This window comes from Scyliorhinus torazame, chromosome 3, assembly GCF_047496885.1.
Source record: "Scyliorhinus torazame isolate Kashiwa2021f chromosome 3, sScyTor2.1, whole genome shotgun sequence".
NCBI lineage: Eukaryota > Metazoa > Chordata > Chondrichthyes > Carcharhiniformes > Scyliorhinidae > Scyliorhinus > Scyliorhinus torazame.
In genome coordinates, this window is record NC_092709.1 from 212,670,293 (window position 1) to 212,693,368 (window position 23,076).

The 23,076-nt window shown below is 51.3% G+C and overlaps 1 protein-coding gene across 4 annotated transcripts in view; it reads left to right on the forward strand.

Annotated features, from left to right (window-relative positions):
- Positions 1-23,076, forward strand: part of tusc3 (tumor suppressor candidate 3) — a 650,472-nt gene that overhangs the window by 233,813 nt on the left and 393,583 nt on the right. For all 4 annotated transcript variants that reach the window (XM_072496838.1, XM_072496839.1, XM_072496836.1 and 1 more), the window contains one exon: positions 13,872-13,989. In XM_072496838.1, the coding sequence (XP_072352939.1) occupies positions 13,872-13,989 (118 nt within the window). The remainder of the gene's footprint in view (positions 1-13,871; positions 13,990-23,076) is intronic.

Genomic DNA, 23,076 nt, shown 5'->3' on the forward strand with positions numbered 1-23,076 from the left:
GTGTGGTCTCAGGTTGTGTGTGTGTGCGCGCGGCGGGGGGGGGGGGTGGTTAGAGTAGGCTGGGCTCCGGGGGAGTGCCGGGAGTGTGTCCGTGCCGGGGTGGAGGTTGGGGGGGGGGGTCCGTGCCGGGGTGGAGGTTGGGGTTGGGGGGGGGTCCGTGCTGGGGTGGAGGTTGGGGGGGGTCTGTGCTGGGGTGGAGTTTGGGGGGGGTCCGTGCCGTGCCGGGGTGGAGGTTGGGGGGGGTCCGTGCTGGGGTGGAGGTTGGGGGGGTCCGTGCCGTTGCCAGGGTGGAGGTTGGGGGGGGGGTCTGTGCCGTGCCGGGGTGGAGGTTGGGGGGGGGTCTGTGCTGGGGTGGAGGTTGGGGGGGGTCCGTGCCGGGATGGAGGTTGGGGGGGGGGGTCCGTGCCGGGGTGGAGATTGGGAGGGGGGGTCCGTGCTGGGGTGGAGGTTGGGGGGGGGTCCGTTGCCGTGCCGGGGGTGGAGGTTGTGGGTTGGGGGGGGGTCCGTGCTGGGGTGGAGGTTGGGGGGGGGTCCGTGCCGGTGTGGAGGGTTGGGGGGGGGTCTGTTGCTGGGGTGGAGGTTGGGGGGGGGGGGGTCCGTGCCGTGCCGGGGTGGAGGTTGGGGGGGGGGTCCGTGCTGGGGTGGAGGTTGGGGGGGGGTCCGTGCCGGGGTGGAGTTTGGGGGGTTGGGGGGGGGGGGGGTCCGTGCTGGGGTGGAGGGTGGGGGGGGGTCCGTGCCGAGGAGGGGGGATGGAGAGGCAAGTGAGTTGGTCCACCTGGCCAGGTGCCAGCCTCCAACAGTTGGACCCATGCGGTCCATGCCACCTGGCTGGGGGGAGGAGGGATATGGGCAATGATGACATGTCGTCGTTCCCCTCCCCCCCCACCAGGCCGTCATGTTTTCAGATCATCCAGCGATGTTGGCCGCCGTGGTGGCAGCCGCTCATGTCTTTGTTGCCCTGGATGAGGAGGAGGAGCGTGCCAGAGAGGCGGCGCAGGCTGCCGCAGAGGGGCAGGCGGCAGCCGCCCAGGCTGGAGGGACACCTGACCGACAGGACGAGGAGGGGGAGGAGGACGTCGCGGCCCCCACGGCAACTGCCGGGGGACACCCTCTCCCCGTGTCCGTCAAGGTTACGGTGGCCCTGAACTTTTATGCAACGGGGTCATTCCAGGCACCGAGTGGGGACCTGTCCGGCATATTGCAGACATCGGTGGACCGGTGCATCCGGGCAGTGGCAGATGCCCTATATGCCATGGCGCACCGGTACATCCGCTTCATCCGCTTCCCCGTGGACCGGGCCAGCCAAAGATGGCCCGGGCCGTGGCCTTCTCTGCCCGTTGCCGGGTTCCCATGGTCCATGGGATGCACGTCGCCGTGCGGCCACCTGCAGATAACAGGGCCGTGTTCACTAATAGGAAGGGACCTATTCGATGAATGTACAGGTGGTCTGCGACCACCGCATGATGATCCTGCACGTCTGTGCCCGTCACCCAGGCAGTGTACACGACTCATTCGTGTTGTCGCGGTCATCCATCCCCGGCATGTACGAGGGCCGCCATCCCCGGCTGAGGGGCTGGTTGCTGGGCGACAGGGGCTACCCATTGCGATCGTGGCTGATGACGCCTCTACGGAGGCCACGCAATGAGGCGGAGAACCGCTACAATGATGCCCATGTAGCGACAAGGGGAGTGATCGAGAGGTGCTTTGGTGTGCTGAAGATGCGTTTCAGGTGCCTGGACCTCTCTGGGGGCGCTCTCCTATTTCGGTCAGATAGGGTCGGCCGCATCATTGTGGTGTGCTGCGTCCTGCACAACATAGCCCAGCAGAGGGGCGGCAGGCAGAGGAGGGCGGAGTGGAGGAGCAGCAGGAAGAGGCCCAGTCCTCCCCAGATGAGGGGGATGGGGGCAATGGTCAGGGCAGACTGGGTAGACACAGGCGGGTGGCTGTCCACCGTTACCGGCTGGCCCAGCGGGCACGGGACAGACTGATAGCCGCCCGCTTCACTGACTAGATGGGCGTGGGAATCGGGTAGTATGGCCACAGACCGCACACCATGGCAACAGCCGACCACCCACACCCCCCACCCATCCACCCACCCAGCACCCTCACCCCCCTCCCCAACCCCACCCACCCCACCCGCATGCACACCACCCCCCCCCATTGCCGATCCACCTGCGGCACAACGGGCCGGGCTCACACAGTTGCGGGTGGACACGTGTCTATCGCAGGCCATGGAGGATGATGACAACCCGCCCTGCGATGAGCTCCTGGCTCTACATCGTTGGACTATGTCTGACCCATGGCCACAGTACCACCATCCACCCGGACCATCCCTGCATGCGGCTGTGACACTGCAGCGCACGGTCCCGTCCTCTGCCCGGGGGATGTTGATGGCGGCCCAGGGGGAAGGGGGCAGAGTCACCTGGAGCTGAGGTAAGACCACCCCTCACACACACACTTGCGCTCAACGTACATGACACCCCCGCACACTTTGGACAGAGCACAAAGGTAGCTTCGGTAGGTGTAACATTGACTTTAATAACCAAAGGAGTTCATGCACGTGCCCTAGCCCCTAAAACTCATCTGTGCCCTGCACCCGTGCCAACTTACTCAGTGTCTAATTGTTTGGCCTTACGGGCCCTTTGACTACGTCTACGTGGTTCCCCAGACGGTACAGCAGAACTGGAGGTGGACTCCTGTGATTCCTGCCCTCTGACACTGGATCCCTTTGGCGGCCGTTTCCTGGGGCGTCCTGGCCTAGATGGGCCAGGCTGCGGCCTGGGCGACTGGGATGGCGAGCTGCCAGCCTGTCCTGCCCGTTGCCCACCCGATGCACCTGGGACGGAAGGGGGGGAGTCCAAGGTGTCGCGGTGTACCGGGACCTCCCCTACAGAGGGAGCCGGGACGGACCACACCACCTCCTCCTCCCTCGGGGTGCCCGATGGCCCCCAGGCCTCTACATGGGTGGGGGATGCGAACGGACTGGCCATCCGACGCCCCCCCCCGACATCTGGCGCTGCCAGTCCTGGAGGCCCGTGCTGGTATCGACAGGGGTCTGCAGGTTTGCAGGCATGGAGCCCAGGGGGTTGGCAAACCCTGACAGTGCGACGCCGGCTCGCACATGGCCACTGGCGCCGATGCCCTCAGCGATGGCCTGCAGAGACTGGGCCATGGCCTGCTGAGACTGGGCCATGGCCTGCAGAGACTGGGCTATGGCGTTGAGCGCCTCTGCCATCTGGCGCTGGCACTGGCTCATGGCCTCCTGTGAGAGGGCAGCCATTTCCTGGGCCACAGACGCCGCCTGCACGGAAGGCCCCAGGCCTCGCAAACCGTTCCCCATGTCTGACACCGTCGCACCCATTGCCTCCACCGCGGACGCCACCCGTGCGGTGTCAGCCTGGGTGGCATGCATGACCGGCACCACTCCCAGCTCCTGGATGCGGGTGGACCTCTCCACCTGCGACCGCAGCCGCCGCAAGCCGCCCGTCACCCTCTTCGCTCGTCTCCGGGTCGGTGGTTGCATCGGATCTATGTGTGGGTGTGGTAACTGCAGGAACCCGGGATCCATCTGGGCGGCAGATGTTCGCTTGGGCTGGGCTGCCCTCCGACCGCCCGGTCCTTCTGCTGCTCCTACCTCCACCTGCTGTACCGGGACGGCTGTGTTGTGCGCAACAGTGAGTGTACCAGACGCCTCATCACTAAAGTGCCCAACCGTGGTGAGTGTTTCTGCGATGGTGGAGGGTGTTGGTGACAGCAGTGGCGTTGTGTCGTGCTCTTCGTCCCACTCTGAGTCCATGGCACTTTGGGGTGGGGGTTCGTCTCCACCCATCCACTCTGAGTCACTGTCCGGTATTTCGTCTTCCTGGGTAGTGCTGTCCCGGGTAGGGGTGTCCTGGGTAGTGCTGTCCCGGGTAGGGGTGTCCTGGGTAGGGGTGTCCTGGGTAGTGGTGTCCTGGGTAGTGGTGTCCTGGGTAGTGGTGTCCTGGCTCGGATGTGACGGGGGCCTGTGGCTGCCCCCCTCGTCGCTGGGTGGTCGCTCCCGCACGTGACTGGGGTGTCGTCTCCCTGTTGCTCCAGGTCTCTCCGTCTCCCGTGGTGTGCGAGGGTCATCCTGCGGGTGTCGCATGCTGGAGGGTGCGGGTCTCTCCGTCTCCGAGGGGCATCCTGCGGGCGGTCTGCATCTGCGGGGATGGGTGCCTGGACGTTTGGTCCTGCGATACACAATGAAGCATGCATGGTTAGGCATCAGGCAGTGATCAGGTGATACGGGGAGGGGGATATTGGGGAGGGGGGATATGGGGGAAGGGGGGATATGGGGGAGGGGGGATATGGGGGAGGGGGGATATGGGGGATATGGAGGAGGGGGGATATGGGGGAGGGGGGGATATGGGGGAGGGAGGAGATATGGGGGAGGGAGGAGATATGGGGGAGGGGGGGATATGGGGGAGGGGGGATATGGGGGAGGGGGGATATGGGGGAGGGGGGATATGGGGGAGGGGTGGGGAGGGGGGATATGGGTGAGGGGTGGATATGGGGGATATGGGTGAGGGGTGGATATGGGGGATATGGGGGAGGGGATATGGGGGAGGGGGGGATGGGGGGGAGGGGGGGATGGGGGGGAGGGGGGGATATGGGGGAGGGGGGGGATATGGGGGAGGCTCACCTTGCCTGCTCTGACGAGGTCGTTCACCTTCTTGTGGCACTGGGTGCCTGTCCGTGGTGTCAGGGCCACAGCGGTGACGGCCTCTGCCACTTCCCTCCACAGACGCCGGCTGTGGCGTGGGGCAACTCTGCGGCCGTGCCCGGGATACAGGGCGTCCCTCCTCTGCTCCACCGCGTCCAGGAGCGCCTCCACATCGCGTGACTCGAACCTCGGGGCTGATCAACGGCCAGCCATCCAGTCGGGTGTTCCGGTCGGGTGGGGGGGAGCAGCGCGGCCTTATGAGCCGTCACACCGTGCAGCGCGTATGACGCTGCACGGCGTGAACCACTGCGCAAGCGCGGATCCCGTTACGTCGCTGCTAGCCCATTTCGGGCCGGAGACTATCGACCCATTTTTCCGACGTGACGCAAGTCGGATTTGCGCCGTTTTTTGCGCCGATCGGCGGACTTTCCGCCGATAACGGAGAATTTTGCCCCAGATTCCTCAGGGGCCCATGATTTAGAAGTTATGGTAAGAAAATATTAGGAAAGATGTAGCACAGTGGTTAGCACTGTTGCTTCACAGCGCCAGGGTCCCAGGTTTGATTCCTGCTTGGGTCACTGTCTGTACATTCTCCCCATGTCTGCGTGGGTTTCCTCCGGGTGCTCCGTTTTCCTCCCACAAGTCCCAAAAGACGTGCTGTTAGGTGAATTGAACATTCTGAATTCTCCCTCTCTGTACCCAAACAGGAATGTGACGACTAGGGGCTTTTCACAGTAACTTCATTGTAGTGTTAATGTAAGCCTACTTGTGACAATAATAAAGATTAGTATTATTATCATTGTGATAACATCAGAAAGATTTGAGAAATGCACCATTGGGGGCTAGAAGCAGTTGGAGACACAAACCTACAGCATTAAAATCCATTGCACCCGAGAAGTTTGACGCCTCTGGCACTTTCTTCTGGAGGTGACCACCAATCCCGTGCCCCAGCCTCCCAAGTATGGCGGTCTTCAAACCCCCCCCCCACCGGCATGCCACATGCAGCAGACAGGCAAGAGTGAGTCTCTGGCATAGATTGAGGAGCACCAGCGTTCAGTTCTCAGCGGTTTATCGCCATGCCCTTGCCAGCGACAGTGACCCGTTGTCAGTGCTAACACAATCCTTTCACCCTGGGGTGATATCACACAGACCCTGAGAGGGCGGAACAGGATGATGGTGATGGGGGGATGGGTGGGGGGTGAGATAACGCTCAAAGCCGTATCCTATGTGAAGTGGGTGGGGATGCCACCGTGGCCCCCCGGCTGCTGAACCCTTGCCGCAACCACCTGTCTTTCATCCTCCAGCTGGTCCTGCGGGTCCTCCCCGGGCTTATCCTCCAGTCCCCTCCTGGTCTGCGCCTCCTCTTCCTCTACCTCCAGCACACTCTCCGCTGCTGTGCCAGGTTGCGGAGATCACATCAGACCACCACCAAGTGGGCGACCCTCCGGGGGGGTATTGCAGTGCATCTCCAGAGTGGTCGTGCCATTTTGAGGAGTCCAATGCACTGCTCAATGATAGCCCGGGTGGCCTCATGGGCTTTGTTGTATCGGACCTCCGCATCGGTCACCAGCCTCCGTACTGGTGTCATTTGCCAGGTCCTCAACGGGTACACTTTATCCCCCAAGAGACAACCGGTTATAATGGGATGGTCCTCGAAGAGATCAGGCATGTCCAACTGCCCCAGGATGGAGCTGTTGTGCTCACTACCTGGGGAGCATGCACACACGTGCAAGATCTTCATTTGGTGGTCACACACAAGTTGGACGTTCAGGGAGTGGAACCCTTCCTGTTGATGTAGGGCACTCCCAACAACCTGGTGCACTCAAGGTGACATGCTTGCTATCTATTACCACCTGGACCTAGGGCATCCCATCAATGGCGGAAAATCCTGCTTCCTGGGCATCCTGTTGGGCTTGGTCCATGTCAAAGTTTATATAGTTTGCTGCCCGGGCACACATGGCATCCGTGACCTCATGGATGCCATGACAGCAGCCGTTGTCCGTCATCTGCCCTAAAGACCTTGGGCCGTCGCTGGACTTCCCTTCTGTGTCCCTCCCTGGCCTGATGGGTGGCCGGGTCCTCAGGGTGTGGGGCAGGGCTCTGCACATGGGCCACTCCCTTGAGCCTCTTTTTATAATGCTGCGTCTCCGGTGCCTGGTACAATTATAGAATTTACAGTGCAGAAGGAGGCTATTCGGCCCATCGAGTCTACACCGGCTCTTGGAAAGAGCACACTACTTAAACCCACGTCTCCACCCTTTCTGCGTAACCCCACCTAACCTAAGGGCAATTTAACATGGTCCAGCCACCTAACCTGCACATCTTTGGTCTGCCAGCAGCACCACGAGGGCAGCCTCCGCAGGGTCCAAGATATCATCCATCCCATGGAATATCTGTAAGGAATTGGAGAGAGTGAGAAACTGAGAACCAGCGGTGTCTTCCACCCTGGGATCCTCCATTCCCCCATTGCTCCCCCTACCTCCTCTCTACCCCAAATTCCCTGCTATTCATTACGCCTTGACCACAAACCCTGGTCATCGGGGGTCCCTGTACTGTAGACACCTGCACGTAACATTACCTGGACCGGGCGCTCATCTCCTCCCGGGTGCACACTCCCAGTCTCTAGTCATGGAAACGTCCCCAGTGTTGGGCCCAGCTCCTGGGTGTTCGGATGTTGGCTGCTGCATCTGTGGTGCTGCTTCCTGCAGTTTTCAGCCACAGTGTCCAGGCATCACGGCCTGATTGGGATTCTAGGCAAATACTCCCACATGCTCTACATGGCACGCCTATCCACAGGAATCCACTTAGGAAGTGTGAAATGCTCACTTAACTATGATTGCCAATTCCCTGTTAGAAACCATCAGCCAAGCAGCCAGAGGCCTCCACGGTCAATGGGAGTGATGGGTGGTCAGTGGGACAGACAGCCGTGGGCTGAGATTGTTCCTACTATGGGTACACACAGTCCAGGGGGTGGCATGGCAGACCCGTGGGCGCTGAGACACTCCCCCGCAGCACAGGGGCGACCCCCCCCACATATGCCACCAATGATGCCACTCCCCCCAACCAAGGCCGTCCCCCACCACAGGGGCTCGCCATCATCCCCCCCCCCCCCCCCCCATATATACTGGGGCGGCAACCCAAGTGCCCCCGGGCTGATTGCCTTGTTTCGAAGATGGCTACTCACCTCCTTGGATCCCCGCAGCAGCCATTCCGCCAGCTTTATGTTTTGAAAAAGGTATGCTAATAGGTGCCCCTGAGTGACCACTTTCTAGGGAGGCACTTAGATCACAGGAGGCCCTTAGATAGGGGGTTGTTCCAATTAATTGTAAGGAGATTGGCTTTAAGTGGTGATTATTGGTTTCTTGCCACGCCAGGGCGGGATCTTGATTTCGACAAAGGGAGTGGGCCGGTTAGATTGCAAACCGATCTATGCCCAGCATGGTTCCCAATTTTGGTGTTTTCCAGAATCTAACGGCCGTGTTGCGCTCTCGCTCGAGGCTGTAAAATCACACCTTGAATTGGATGATCAGCCATGATCATAACAAATGGCGGAGCAGGCTCCAAGGGCTGAATGGCCTCCTCCTGCTTTTATTTTCTGTGGGCGGAATTTAAAGCCCAAAAGACAGAGCCCCTTTTTGGGAACGTATTGCCGAAAACGACCCTGCTATCAAACAGGACTCTGTTGTTTTCTTTGCCTTGGGCAGGACCGACCTGTCGAGGCCACACTTATTTCATTTCCTGCACTGTCCAGATCGGGGCACATCTCTCGACCCCCTCAGGACCCCTCTCAACTCCAACCCCCCACCCCCCCCCCCCTCTCCGCCCCCCACTGCACCAACTTAGCTCTTAGAGGGTCCTCGAGCAACCCCTTACCCCACCTCTTAAGAGCAGGGCACCCCTTGGGCCATACCCTGGCATGGCGAGCCTGGAACCCAGGCACCTTGGCACTGCCAACCTGACACCCTATCAGTATTCCTGCCAGTGCATCCCGGGCACCCTGGCTGTTCTAGGTTGGCAGTACCAAATGTCAGGCTGGCAGTGCTAAGATGCCTGGGTGGCTGCAAGAGTGCCAGGGTACCACCTGCCCAGAGCCCGAGCATCCAAGGGCCCCTGATGACCTGGGAGACCCCCCCCCACCAGCAACTATTATGCCTTGTTCATGTTTATGTGGGCCAGTGCTAAACAGCGCCATAGAGAACATAAGAACATAAGAACTAGGAGCAGGAGTAGGCCATCTGGCCCCTCGAGCCTGCTCCACCATTCAATGAGATCATGGCTGATCTTTTGTGGACTCAGCTCCACTTTCCGGCCCGAACACCATAACCCTTAATCCCTTTATTTCTATCTTTATCTTAAAAACATTTAATGAAGGAGCCTCTACTGCTTCACTGGGCAAGGAATTCCATAGATTCACAACCCTTTGGGTGAAGAGGTTCCTCCTAAACTCAGTCCTAAATCTGCTTCCCCTTATTTTGAGGCTATGCACCCTAGTTCTGCTTTCACCCGCCAGTGGAAACAACCTGCCTGCATCTATCCTATCTATTCCCTTCATAATCTTATATGTTTCTATAAGATCGCCCCTCATCCTTCTAAATTCCAACGAGTACAGTCCCAGTCTACTCAACCTCTCCTCGTAATCCAACCCCTTCAGCTCTGGGATTAAGCTAGTGAATCTCCTCTGCATACCCTCCAGTGCCAGTACGTCCTTTCTCAAGTCAGGAGAACAAAACTGAACATAATACTCCAGGTGTGGCCTCACTAACACCTTATACAATTGCAGCATAACCTCACTAGTCTTAAACTCCATCCCTCCAGCAATGAAGGACAAAATTCCATTTGCCTTCTTCATCACCTGTTGTACCTGTAAACCAACGTTTTGCGACTCATGCACTAGCACACCCGGGTCTCTCTTCACAGCAGCATGTTTTAATATTTTATCATTTAAATAATAATCCCTTTTGCTGTTATTCCTACCAAAATGGATAACCTCACATTTGTTAACATTGTATTCCATCTGCCAGACGCTAGCCCATTCACTTAGCCTATCCAAATCCCTCTACAGACTTCCAGTATCCTCTGCACTTTTTGCTTTACCACTTATCTTAGTGTCGTCTGCAAACTTGGACACATTGCCCTTGGTCCCCAACTCCAAATCATCTATGTAAATTGTGAACAGTTGTGGGCCCAACACTGATCCCTGAGGGACACCACTAGCTACTGATTGCCAACCAGAGAAACACCCATTAATCCCCACTCTTTGCTTTCTATTAATGAACCAATCCTCTATCCATACTACTACTTTCCCCTTAATGCCATGCATCTTTACCTTATGCAGCAACGTTTTGTGTGGCACCTTGTCAAAGGCTTTCTGGAAATCCTGATATACCACATCCATTGGCTCCCGGTTACCTACCGCACTGTTAATGTCCTCAAAAAATTCCACTAAATTAGTTATGCATGACCTGCCCTTTATGAACCCACGCTGCGTCTGCCCAATGGGACAATTTCCATCCAGATGCCTCGCTATTTCTTCCTTGATGATAGATTCCAGCATCGTCCCTACTACCGAAGTTAAGCTCACTGGCCTATAATTACCCACTTTCTGCCTACCTGCTTTTTTAAACAGTGGTGTCATGTTTGCTAATTTCCAATCTGCCGGGACCACCCCAGAGTCTAGTGAAGTTTGGTAAATTATCACTAGTGCATTTGCAATTTCCCGAGCCATCTCTTTTAGCACTCTGGGATGCATTCCATCAGGTCCAGGAGACTTGTCTACCTTTAGCCCCATTAGTTTGCCCATCACTACCTCCTTGGTGATAACAATCCTCTCAAGGTCCTCACCTGTCATGGCCTCATTTCCATCAGTCACTGGCATGTTATTTATGTCTTCCACCGTGAAGACCGACCCAAAAAACCTGTTCAATTCCTCAGCCATTTCCTCATCTCCCATTATTAAATCTCCCTTCTCATCCTCTAAAGGACCAATATTTACCTTAGCCACTCTTTTTTGTTTTATATATTTGTAGAAACTTTTATTATCTGTTTTTATGTTCTGAGTAAGTTTACTCTCATAATCTATCTTACTCTTCTTTATAGCTTTTTTAGTAGCTTTCTGTTGCCCCCTAAAGATTTCCCAGTGCTCTAGTCTCCCACTGATCTTTGCTACTTTGTATGTTTTTTCCTTCAATTTGATACTCTCCCTTATTTCCTTAGATATCCACGGTCGATTTTCCCTCTTTTTACCGTCCTTCCTTTTTGTTGGTATAAACCTTTGCTGAGCACTGTGAAAAATCACTTGGAAGGTTCTCCACTGTTCCTCAACTGTTTCACCATAAAGCCTTTGCTCCCAGTCTACCTTAGCTAGTTTTTCTCTCATCCCATTGCAATCTCCTTTGTTTAAGCACAAAACACTAGTGCTTGATTTTACCTTCTCACCCTCCATCTGTATTTTAAATTCTACCATATTGTGATCGCTCCTTCCGAGAGGATCTCTAACTATGAGATCCTGAATCAATCCTGTCTCATTACACAGGACCAGATTTAGGACCGCTTTTTCCCTTGTAGGTTCCATTACATACTGTTCTAGGAAACTATCGCGGATACATTATGTAAACTCCTCCTCAAGGCTGCCTTGACCGACCTGGTTAAACCAATCGACATGTAGATTAAAATCCCCCATGATAACTGCTGTACCATTTCTACATGCATCAGTTATTTCTTTGTTTATTGCCTGCCCCACCATAATGTTACTATTTGGTGGCCTATGGACTACTCCTATCAGTGACTTTTTCGCCTTACTATTCCTGATTTCCACCCAAATGGATTCAACCTTATCCTCCATAGCACCGATGTCATCCCTTACTGTTGCCCGGATGTCATCCTTAAATAACAGAGCTACACCACCTCCCTTACCATCCACTCTGTCCTTCCGAATAGTTTGATACCCGTGGATATTTAACTCCCAGTCGTGACCATCCTTTAACCATGTTTCAGTAATGGCCACTAAATCAGAGTCATTCCCGATGATTTGCGCCATCAATTCATTTACCTTATTCCGAATATTACGAGCATTCAGGTAAAGTACACTTATGTTGGCTTTTTTACCTCTGTTCTGAATCTTAACACCTCGATCAGTAACCTCTCCGAAGTTATATTTCCTCTTAACCTTTCTCCTAATTTTCCTTGTCGTTGAACCCATATCTTCATGGAACAACCTGCCGCGTTGCTTACCATTAATGTTTTCACTTCCCGTTTTATTCCTTTTAGTATTCCTGGTCCTATTCACTGAGCTCCCCTCAGTCACTGTACCTTGTACTGTCGCTCTTTTTGATTTTTGACTCTGGCTTCTCTGCCTTACACTTTCCCCCTTACTGCCTTTTGTTTCTGTCCCTGTTTTACTACCTTCCAACTTCCTGCATCGGTTCCCATTCCCCTGCCACATTAGTTTAAACTCTCCCCAACAGCTCTAGCAACCCCCCCCCCCAGGACATCGGTTCCAGTCCTGCCCAGGTGCAGACCGTCCGGTTTGTACTGGTCCTACCTCCCCAGAACCGGTTCCAATGTCCCAGGAATTTGAATCCCTCCCACATGCACCATCTCTCGAGCCACGCATTCATTCTCTCTATCCTGACATTCCTACTCTGACTAGCTTGTGGCACTGGTAACAATCCTGAGATTACTACCTTTGAGGTCTCCCAGGTTCAGGCATTCGTTCCCGGGCCTCGGGTGAATTGGACGATGACATATTTAAATGAGCCTAATGGCTTCCTTAAAAACATAAATCTGGATCACGTCCAACTTGGGCAAGATCGAGATCACGATGTCTTGCGAGATCTCTTTAGAGCTCGCAAGGTGTTCCAAGCATCGTAAATCTCGCGAGAGACCTCGTTGAATTGTGCCGAGTTTCTATGTTATGGAATTCCCTCTACGTATCTGAACGAGTGCTACTCCAGGAACATTCAAGAACATGCAGGAAAAAGCAACCTGCTTGATTGATTCATCATTTTAAATATCCACACTCTCCACTGCTGCTCGCCATGGCTGTTGTAGTAGGGTCTGGTACATTCAGGATTAATGTGGGAATGAGTACCATGCTGCCCACACTGTGATGTGAGCAGGCACATGACCGAGGGCCAGGTTCAGGCTCAAGATGGATAAGGATATATAAAGACCTAGGATGGATTAAGCTCCATACATGTACCCTCTCCTGTATATATGCATATTGTTGTGAGGTGTAAAAAAGACTTTTCTGTTAATATACTCAAGACTACAAAGCCTACTTTATGGTTTCTGAAGCAGGATTCTTCAGTCTCTACAGCGTGTATGATCTACAAAAGGCACTGCAGTAACATTCAAGGTTCTTTCAACAGCCACTTCCAAATCTGTAACTGCTGCCACTTGGAAGGACAAGAGTCTCAGACATATAGGAACATCACCACAGCATGTTTCCCTCCAAGTCACACATTATCATGACTTGGATATATAATAACAATCTTTATTAGCATCACAAGTAGGCTTACATTACTGCAATTAAGTTACTGTGTAAATCCCCTAGTCATCACACTCCGGCGCTTGTTCAAATACACTAAGGAAGAATTCAGAATGTCCAATTCACCTAACAAGCATGTCGCTCAGGGCTCATGGGAGGAAACCAGAGCACCCAGAGATGGGAGAACATGCAGACGCTGCACAGACCCAAGCGGGAATCGGGTCCCCGGTGCTGTGAAGTAACAGTGCTAATCACTGTGCTCCTGTGCCATTCTTTCACTGTTGCTGGGTCAAAATCTGGATCTTCCTCCCTAACACTGTGGGTGTGTCTAAACTGCTTGGACTACATTAGTTGAAGAAGGCAGTCCATCACGTCCTTTGTGGGTTATTAGAGAAATACATGCTGACTTTGTTAGCAAAGTTCACATCCCATCAGTGAATAAAAACAGGCATAATGGAGTGACTGAAATATTTTATAAATGTGTTTCACTTCTATTAGGTAATTTTAATATTTGTTGATTGATTAAGTTCATGGATGACACCCTTATAGGTGTAACTATAAATACATTCAAGTTGTTATGACTACTGTCAAATTACTGAGTTTGCTGAACAAGGAATATGTAGTTTAAGTGCTCATACAGTAAATTAATGTCTTCATTCTGCAAGTTTATTTTTATGCATTGTATTTTATGTTCTGCAGACAAGCGAATGAAGAGTACCAGGTGCTGGCAAACTCGTGGCGGTATTCATCTGCCTTTTCTAATAAGTTGTTCTTCACTGTGGTGGACTATGATGAGGGAGCAGATGTATTTCAACAGGTATGGATTTTGTTATGTGCTGTGGCTATCAACCAGTTCTATATGATGAATGTAGAGCAAGACATCTACTGGCTCCCCTTTATTGGCACAACGAGTTATGTTCTCAAAAGAACTCTAATATGTTTGTCCAACACAATTTCCTTTTGTAAACCTGTTTTTTACCTGTTTTTTGTCCCCCTGCCAGCAGTTTTGTCAGCGGGGGGTGGCCATAAGATTTCTTGGATGGGATGGCCTTCCCACTGGGTTCCCGCCCACCCTGACCTCTTAGTAATTTTACTGTGGGATGGTCGAGGTCATGGCCGGCTGGCGGTCCTTGCCCCAATTAATAGGCTTATGTAACCAATTACCCTGGGCCGGATGGGATACATTCCAGGTTACTGTTCGAGGCAAGAGAGGAAATAGTTGGGCCCTTAACAGATATCTTTGCATCATCTTTGACCACAGGCAAGGTTCCAGAGGACTGGAGAATAGCCAACGTTGTCCTTTACTTATGATGTGGAGATGCCGGCCTTGGACTGGGGTGAACACAGTAAGAAGTCTTACAACACCAGGTTAAAGTCCAACAGGTTTGTTTCGATGTCACTAGCTTTCGGAGCACTGCCCCTTCCTCAGGTGAGGAATATATATATCCTTCATTCACCTGAGGAAGGAGCAGCGCTCCGAAAGCTAGTGACATCGAAACAAACCTGTTGGACTTTAACCTGGTGTTGTAAGACTTCTTACTGTCCTTTACTTAAGAAGGGAAGCAGGAATAATCCAGGTATTTATTGGTCGGTGAGCCTTACGTTAGTGGTTGGGAAGTGTTGGCGAAGATACTGTGGGATAGGATTTATTCACATTTGGAAGCAAATGGATTTGTTAGTGATATGCAATATGGTTTTGTGCAAGGAAGGTCATTTCGTACCTACCTGATGAGGTGACAAAATTAATTTATGTGGGAAGGCTGTGGATGTCATCTACATGGACTTTAATAAGGTCTCTCGTGGCAGACTGGTACAAAAGGTAAAGTTGCATGGGATTCAGGGTGGGCTAGCTAGTTGGATAAAGAACTGGCTTGGCAACAGGGGACAGAGAGTTTTTCAGAATGGAGATCTGTAACTAGTAGTGTTCCACAGGGATCAGTCCTGGGACCACTGTTGTTTGTAATATATATATATATATATATATATAAATGATCTGGTAGGTGGTCTGCTTAGCAAGTTTGCAGATGGCACTAAAATAGGTGGAGTCACAGATAGTGAAGGGGAGTATCAGAGAATGCAGCAGAATATAGATAGATTGGAGAGTTGGGCAGAGAAATTGCAGATGGAGTTCAATTCCGACAAATGCGAGGTGATGCGTTTTGGAAAATCAAATTCAGGTGTGAATTATAATGTAAATGGCAGAACCCTTAAGAGCATTAACATACAGAGCGATCTGGGCATTCAGATCCATAGTTCCATGCAAGTGGCAATGCAAATGGATAAGGTGGTCATGAAGGCATTCGGCATGCTTGCCTTCATCGGCTTGGACATTGCGTACAAAAGTTGGCAGGTCATGTTACAGCTGTTTAAAACTTTAGTTTGGCCACATTTGGAATATTGCGTGCAGTTCTGTTAGCCACATTACCAGAAGGACGTGGATGCTTTGGAGAGAGTGCAAAGAAGATTTACCAGGATGTTGCCTGGTCTGGATGGTGGGAGCTATGAGGAGAGGTTGAATAAACGCAGATTGTTTTTGTTGGAACGACAGAGGCTGAGGGGAGACCTGATTGATGTGTACAAAATTACAAGAGATATAGACAGGTGAATAGTCAGAAGCTTTTTGAAATGAAATGAAAATCACTTATTGTCACAAGTAGGCTTCAATGAGCTGAACAGGTTTTTTGGGTCAGTCTTCACAGTGGAGGACACAAATAACATCCCAGTGACTGATGGAAATAAGGATATGATAGGTGAGGACCTTGAGATGATTTTAATCACTAAGGAGGCAGTATTGGGCAAGGTAATGGGGCTAAAGGTAGACAAGTCTCCAGGCCCTGATGGGATGCATCCCAGAGTGTTAAAAGAGATGGCTAGGGAAATTGTAAACGCACTAGTGATAATTTATCAAAATTCACTAGACTCTGGGGTGGTCCCAGAGGATTGGAAAGTAGCAAACGTGACACCACTGTTTAAAAAAGGAGGTCGGCAGAAAGCGGGTAATTATAGGCCGGTAAGCTTAACTTTGGTTGTAGGGAAAATGCTGGAATCTATCATTAAGGAGGAAATAGCGGGGCACCTGGAGGGAAATTGTCCCATTGGGCAGACGCAGCATGGGTTCACAAAGGGCAGGTCGTGTCTGACTAATTTGGTCGAATTTTTTGAGGCCGTTACCAGTGCAGCAGATAACGGGGAGCCAATGGATGTAGTATATCTGGATTTCCAGAAAGCTTTTGACAAGGTGCCACACAAAAGGTTGCTGCATAAACTAAAGATGCATGGCATTGAGGGTAAAGTGGTAGCATGGGTAGAGGATTGGTTAACTAACAGAAAGCAGAGAGTGGGGATAAATGGGTGTTTCTCTGGTTGGCAACCTGTAACTAGTGGGGTCCCTCAAGGATCAGTGTTGGGCCCGCAGTTGTTCACAATTTACATAGACGATTTGGAGTTGGGGACCAAGTGCAATGTGTCAAAGTTTGCAGACGACACTAAGATGAATGGTAAAGCAAAAAGTGCAGAGGATACCGGAAGTCTGCAGAAGGATTTGGATAGGTTAGATGAATGGGCTAGGGTCTGGCAGATGGAATTCAATGTTGCCAAGTGTGAGGCTATCCATTTTGGGAGGAATAACAGCAGAATGGATTATTATTTAAACGGTAAGATGTTAAAACATGCTGCTGTGCAGAGGGACCTGGGTGTGCTGGTGCACGAGTCGCAAAACGTTGGTTGGCAGGTGCAACAGGTGATTAAGAAGGCTAATTGAGTTTTGTCTTTCATTGCTAGAGGGATGGATTTCAAGACTAGTGAGGTTATGCTGCAATTGTATAGGGTGTTGGTGAGGCCGCACCTGGAGTATTGTGTTCAATTTTGGGCTCCTTACCTGAGAAAGGACATATTGGCACTGGAGGGAGTGCAGAGGAGATTCACTAGGTTGATCCCAGAGTTGAACATAACATAACATAGAAAATACAGCACAGAACAGGCCCTTCGGCCTACGATGTTGTGCCGAACCTTTGTCCTAGATTAATCATAGATTATCATTGAATTTACAGTGCAGAAGGAGGCCATTCGGCCCTGAGAGTCTGCACCGGCTCTTGGAAAGAGCACCATACCCAAACTCAACACCTCCACCCAACACCAAGGGCAATTTGGACATTAAGGGCAATTTATCATTGGCCAATTCACCTAACCCGCACATCTTTGGACGGTGGGAGGAAACCGGAGCACCCGGAGGAAACCCACGCAGACACGGGGAGGACGTGCAGACTCCGCACAGACAATGACCCAAGCCGGAATCGAACCTGGGACCATGGAGCTGTGAAGCAATTGCGCTATCCACAATGCTACCGTGCTGCCCTTAAGAACAAATAAATCTACACTATATCATTTTACCGTCATCCATGTACCTATCCAATAGCTGCTTGAAGGTCCCTAATGTTTCCGACTCAACTACTTCCACAGGCAGTGCATTCCATGGCCCCACTACTCTCTGGGTAAAGAACCTACCTCTGATATCCCTCCTATATCTTCCACCTTTCACCTTAAATTTATGTCCCCTTGTAATGGTTTGTTCCACCCGGGGAAAAAGTTTCTGACTGTCTACTCTATCTATTCCCCTGATCATCTTATAAACCTCTATCATTGAGGGGATTAGATTATGACGAGAGGTTGAGTAGACTGGGACTGTACTCATTGGAGTTTAGAAGGATGCGGGGGGATATTATTGAGACATATAAAATTATGAAGGGAATAGATAGGATAGATGCGGGCAGGTTGTTTCCACTGGTCGGGGAAAGCGGAACTAGGGGGCATAGCCTCAAAATAAGGGGAAGTAGATTTAGGACGGAGTGTAGGAGGAACTTCTTCACCCAAAGGGTTGTGAATCTCTGGAATTCCTTGCCCAGTGAAGCAGTTGAGGCTCCTTCTTTAAACGTTTTTAAGAAAAAGATAGATGCCTTTCTGAAGAATAAAGAGATTCGGGGATATGGTGTACGGGCCGGAGAGTGGAGCTGAGTCCACAAAGATCAGCCATGATCTCATTAAATGGCGGAGCAGGCTCGAGGGGCCAGATGGCCTACTCATGTTCCTAGTTCTTATGTTCTTATATACTGTGAAAAGCCCCTAGTCGCCACATTCCGGCGCCTGTTCGGGGTTTCCCAGGGTGGAAGACTCAATTACAAGGGGACACAGATTCAAGGTGAGAGGGGGCAAGTTTAGGAGAGATGTGCGGGGAATGTTTTTCATGCAGAGGGTGGTGGGTGGCTGGAACCCTTGCCAGTGGAGGTGGTGGAGGCAGACATGATAACTACCTTTAAGATGTATCTTGCTAGACACATTAACGGGCGGGAATGGAGGGATACAGATTGTTTGGGCAATAAATTGTAGGTCTAAAAAAGGAATCTGGATTAGCGCAGGCTCGGTGGGCTGCAAGGCCTGTTCCTGTGTTGTAATATTCATTATTTTTTATTCTACTCATCATATATCAGCTGTTTCCCACCCAGCCTCAACTCTCAGGTTGGTGGGAGGAGTTCAGAGCAGGGAGGAATCCAGAAAAGCAACCTGTAAGTGCCTGGTGCAGGTTGGTGGAGGTGGTGGGCGGCACATCCATCAACAACCTCCTTTTAACATCAGGCACCCCTGCCCCACCACCACCAAAAAGGACTGGCCCTTGCGGGTATTGTCTCCTCCCAATGGCCTCTCCAGCAACACTCTCGTCACTCTGTCCACCACCTGGGTATCACCCCACTCTGCCCTGTATCACCAGAACTTACCTGGCCCTGGACTCTGAGGACTTGGGCTCCGGGGACTGCTTGCACTGCCAGTTCTGTCTACTTCAGCTTCTGACACTGCAGGTACTAGAGAGCTACAAGCCAACCAGATTGACCAGCAGCTGTCTGAGGCAGGACTTCCTCCTGAGTGTTTGGCTGAAGTCCCGTCTCCAGCCAATGAGTGCTGGAGCATTAAATGACTGTGGGGCTGTCAGTACCGGCGGGGATGTGTTCTCTGCTAACTCATCAGATGGCAGGGAGAAAAACCTTGCCATTCTAAAATCCTGGCCTATTCACACTCTGATTTTCTAAGTAGATTGTTAAGACTTCCTTAATAAGATTCCAACACTTTCCAGATAACTGATGTCAGGATAACTGCCTGTAGTTCCCTGTTTATTTTCTCCCTGGGAATTCACTGGAACCATTCTAGAATCAAGGAAAACGTTATGATCAGTGCATCCACTATTTTTTGCAGGTTCTGGAAATTGTTTAGCTTTTAGTCCCTTAAGGTTCTGTCATATTTATTGAATAACAACCATTCTGAATAATTGGATAAATTAAGTGTGACCATTCACAAATTTTTGTATCTCGCGTTAGTATGCTGTTTTTGGACCCATGACCTGTGGCTGTTCTTTTTAAACTTGAGAACATTCAGTTTGTTTAATTATCTAATCTTTAAATCCTAAACCATTCCAAAAGTCCCTTCAGTGAAGGCAGTGACCCATGCTGCCTGAACTTCACGATCCACCATTTTCATTTACCTTCAATGTGACAGGTGAGCCTGCTTGGACTTCACAATCTCACTTGCTTTGTCATTCAGTGTGACATTTCTGATAATGACTTCATCTGATGATTTAAGATCTCACTGCATCCGTTGAAAAAAATCAAGAGGTTCATCCTCGAACTCCCCATGCTTCATCTTCAAATGTCTTTAAAGTTTTCAGGATTTTAAACTTTCATGTGCCAGTGCTTCCCTGCATAAAGCACAGATGAACTTGTGTGGAATGACCGACATTCTGAAAGCTGGTCGCAGCCGGCATTTTCAAAAGCTGGTTGTGCCGTTGGGCACTACTTCCCACAATCTGGAACGCTGCAACGCATAGCTCCGCGATTCGGAATGCCGCAACGCATAGCCCCGATCAGGTTCGCCGCGACGCATGGCCCCCTGAATGGAAATGACGCCACGTATGGCCCCGGGTTCGGGATTGCCTCGACGCATGGCCCCGCGACACTCCCGGCACCCCCTGCGACTCATCGTGCGGGTTGCAACTCTTAAGTTTGAAAATGACTGCAGAACACTATTAAATTTCATCGCATAATGTTCTAATTTTCCAATAAGTAATCAAAAAGTAGCCACACAGCTCATGGCAACAATTTCAGACAATGTAACTATTAACAGTTCCATACAATACAAATCATAGGAATCTGAATGGATTTTATAAAATTGTATAAGCGTATAACTTGACAGTAATACACTCTGACACAATATTACAATATTGTTTTTGCATACAGAGGCACATTATTAAAATATTGTTTTTGCATACAGATGCCTTTCAAAAGCCTATTTTGCACCTTTGGAGACAAAGGGTTGAATTTTAACTGCACGGCAGGTGAGTTCCTGTGCAGATGCCAGGTTAAGAGCCAGAAAGTGCCAGCTTGTTGGGACATTGACAGGAACCCACAGATTTTCTGCGTTTTGTTTTTTTATTCGACCTTGGGCAGTGGGTGTTGCTGACAATGCCAACATTTACTGTCTGCCCCAGTTGCCATCAGAGAAGATTGAGCTGCCTCTTGAACTGCTGCAATTCTTGTCATGTAGTTACATCCACGGCGGTTTAGGCAGAGTTTTGAGGATTTTCGTCCAGCAACAGTGGAGGAATGCCAATATAGTTCAATTCAGGATTGTATGTAGTTTGGAGGAGAACTTTCAGGAGGTGGTGTTGCCATGCACCTGCTGCCCATGTCTTTCCAGGTAGTAGAAGTTGCTGGTTTGGAAGGTACTATTGAAGGAATCTTGGCAAGTTACTACGGTGTACCTTGGAGAAGGTGCACACTGCTGACATGGCCATCGGTGATGGAGGGAGTGGATGTTTATTGTAGTTGATGGAGTGCAGATCAAGTGAGCTGTTTTGACTTGGGGGCTATTGAGATTTTTGAGTGTTGGAGCAGCACTCGCCTAGGAAAGTGGAGAGTGTCCTATTGCAGTACTGACATGTGCCTTGTAAATGGTGGACAAGCTTTTCAAAGTCAAGAGGTGAGTTACTCACTGCAGAATTTTCTGCTTCTGACCTGCTGTTGTGGCCATAGTATTTTTGTGACTAGTCCAGTTAATGTTGTACAGTGGTAACCCCCAGGATGTGGTCGGAGGAGATTCAATGAGGGTAATTTTGTTGACTGTCAAAGGGAGTTGATTAGATGAGTCAGAGACAGGACCTCTCAGAGATCCGTAAGGGGACTCGGGTCACTTATAACTTTTGAGGCCCCTAATCGAAATAAAAAAATGAAGATACATGAAAACAAAATAGGACACCAAAAAAAAGTGAGACATTGGGTACGATTTAATGGGAAAAGTTCTAAGTGCCGTATTGGGCACAACTTCCCGACGATCGAATAGGTGAGACTGTGGCCCGTATTTAACGGCATTAAGTGCCGGAAATGATCCCCCACGAGCTTCATGGCAGAAATGGCTGTCCCGCCAGTTGTTTCATCTGGACCATGCCCTGTAATTCCCCGCTAACAAAGGCGAGCTGCTCATAAAGGCTCCATCCGAACACGCTCCAGTCAGCACACAGCTATGCTACTACGGAGACCTGCTCCACACTTCGGGGAGATGGGACCAGCCACAGGGCTGCCAATGCTGCCTGAGAGGCAGTGGCAGTGGGCAGCATGACCAAGGGAAGCTCCGTCCAGTGCAGGATGAAGACAATGACCTCTACCGAGCTACAAGGGTGAGTTACCACCTCTCTCCTGGCATCATTCCACCTGCCACACCTCAAACACCACCACTCGCTGCCCAATATCACTGGCTGATACCTTGCACTCTCCCCACATCCGACCTTCGTGCTTGTTCCTCGGACGCCACTGGCAGCCACCAGCACAAACTCTTCATGTCGTGGTGTGGGTCCCACACATGTCACATGCTATAGATCCTACTTGAACCATCAAGCGTGGAGCTCACAAAGCCGTCTCTTTGTCCTCACAGGAGAAGATAGCCAATAATAAGCGGCAAAGAGCCAAGATGGGTGGTAGAGTACCAGAGATTAGCGTCCTCACCCCCTATGAGGAACGGGCCCTGGAAATCGCAGGGTTGACCGAGGAGAGAGCAGTCACTGATAGTCAGGTTTGCCTGCGCCGCAGAGATGAGGATCCACTGCCGCCTTCTCCCAAATGACTTGTCTCAAGTGAGTTGTTCGTGTCAGACAAAATGATCCTTCCCTCTCATATTTTTTTGAAAATTTAGAGTACCAATTATTTTTCTTTTCCAATTAAGGGGCAATTTGGCGTGGCCAATCCACCTAACCAGCACATCTTTGGGTTGTGGGGGTGAAACCCACACAGATATGGGGAGAATGTGCAAACTCCACATGGACAGTGACCCCTTCCCTCTCATTGACAACATGTCCATTGTCACCACACAGTTGCTGATGTCCATCAGGTGAAGGGAGGAGCATCCAAGGGAGTCAGCTGCTAGATCCCAGGACTCATCTGAGTCCCAGTCAGATGCTGAGATTCTGGACAAGGTTATCCCAGAGCTAATGCAGATGATAGGACACAGCTGTGAGATTCAGGAGGGGACGTCACCGAGATTCCAGTGAGTGCAAAGCCAATTGGAGGCGTCCCAAGGCTATGGGTACAGGAGATGCTGTTGACAATGCATGGCACCGAGGCAATGCTACTAGGATGCTGACTGAAGTGGAAAGTGTGGAGTACAACGTCAGCGTCTTGAATGGTGGTGCCCAAGGCATGGCTCAGTCTGTGACGACCATAGATGAGGACCTCTATATCCCAGGAAATGAGGGAGATGTCCCAGACGCAGATGGTCATTGCTGAAGCACGCAAGAGCACCGCCCAGGCACTCAGAGTTGTGTCCCAGATGCAGATGGACTTTTCTGAGGCACTCCGGTGCGTGGTCCAGTGAC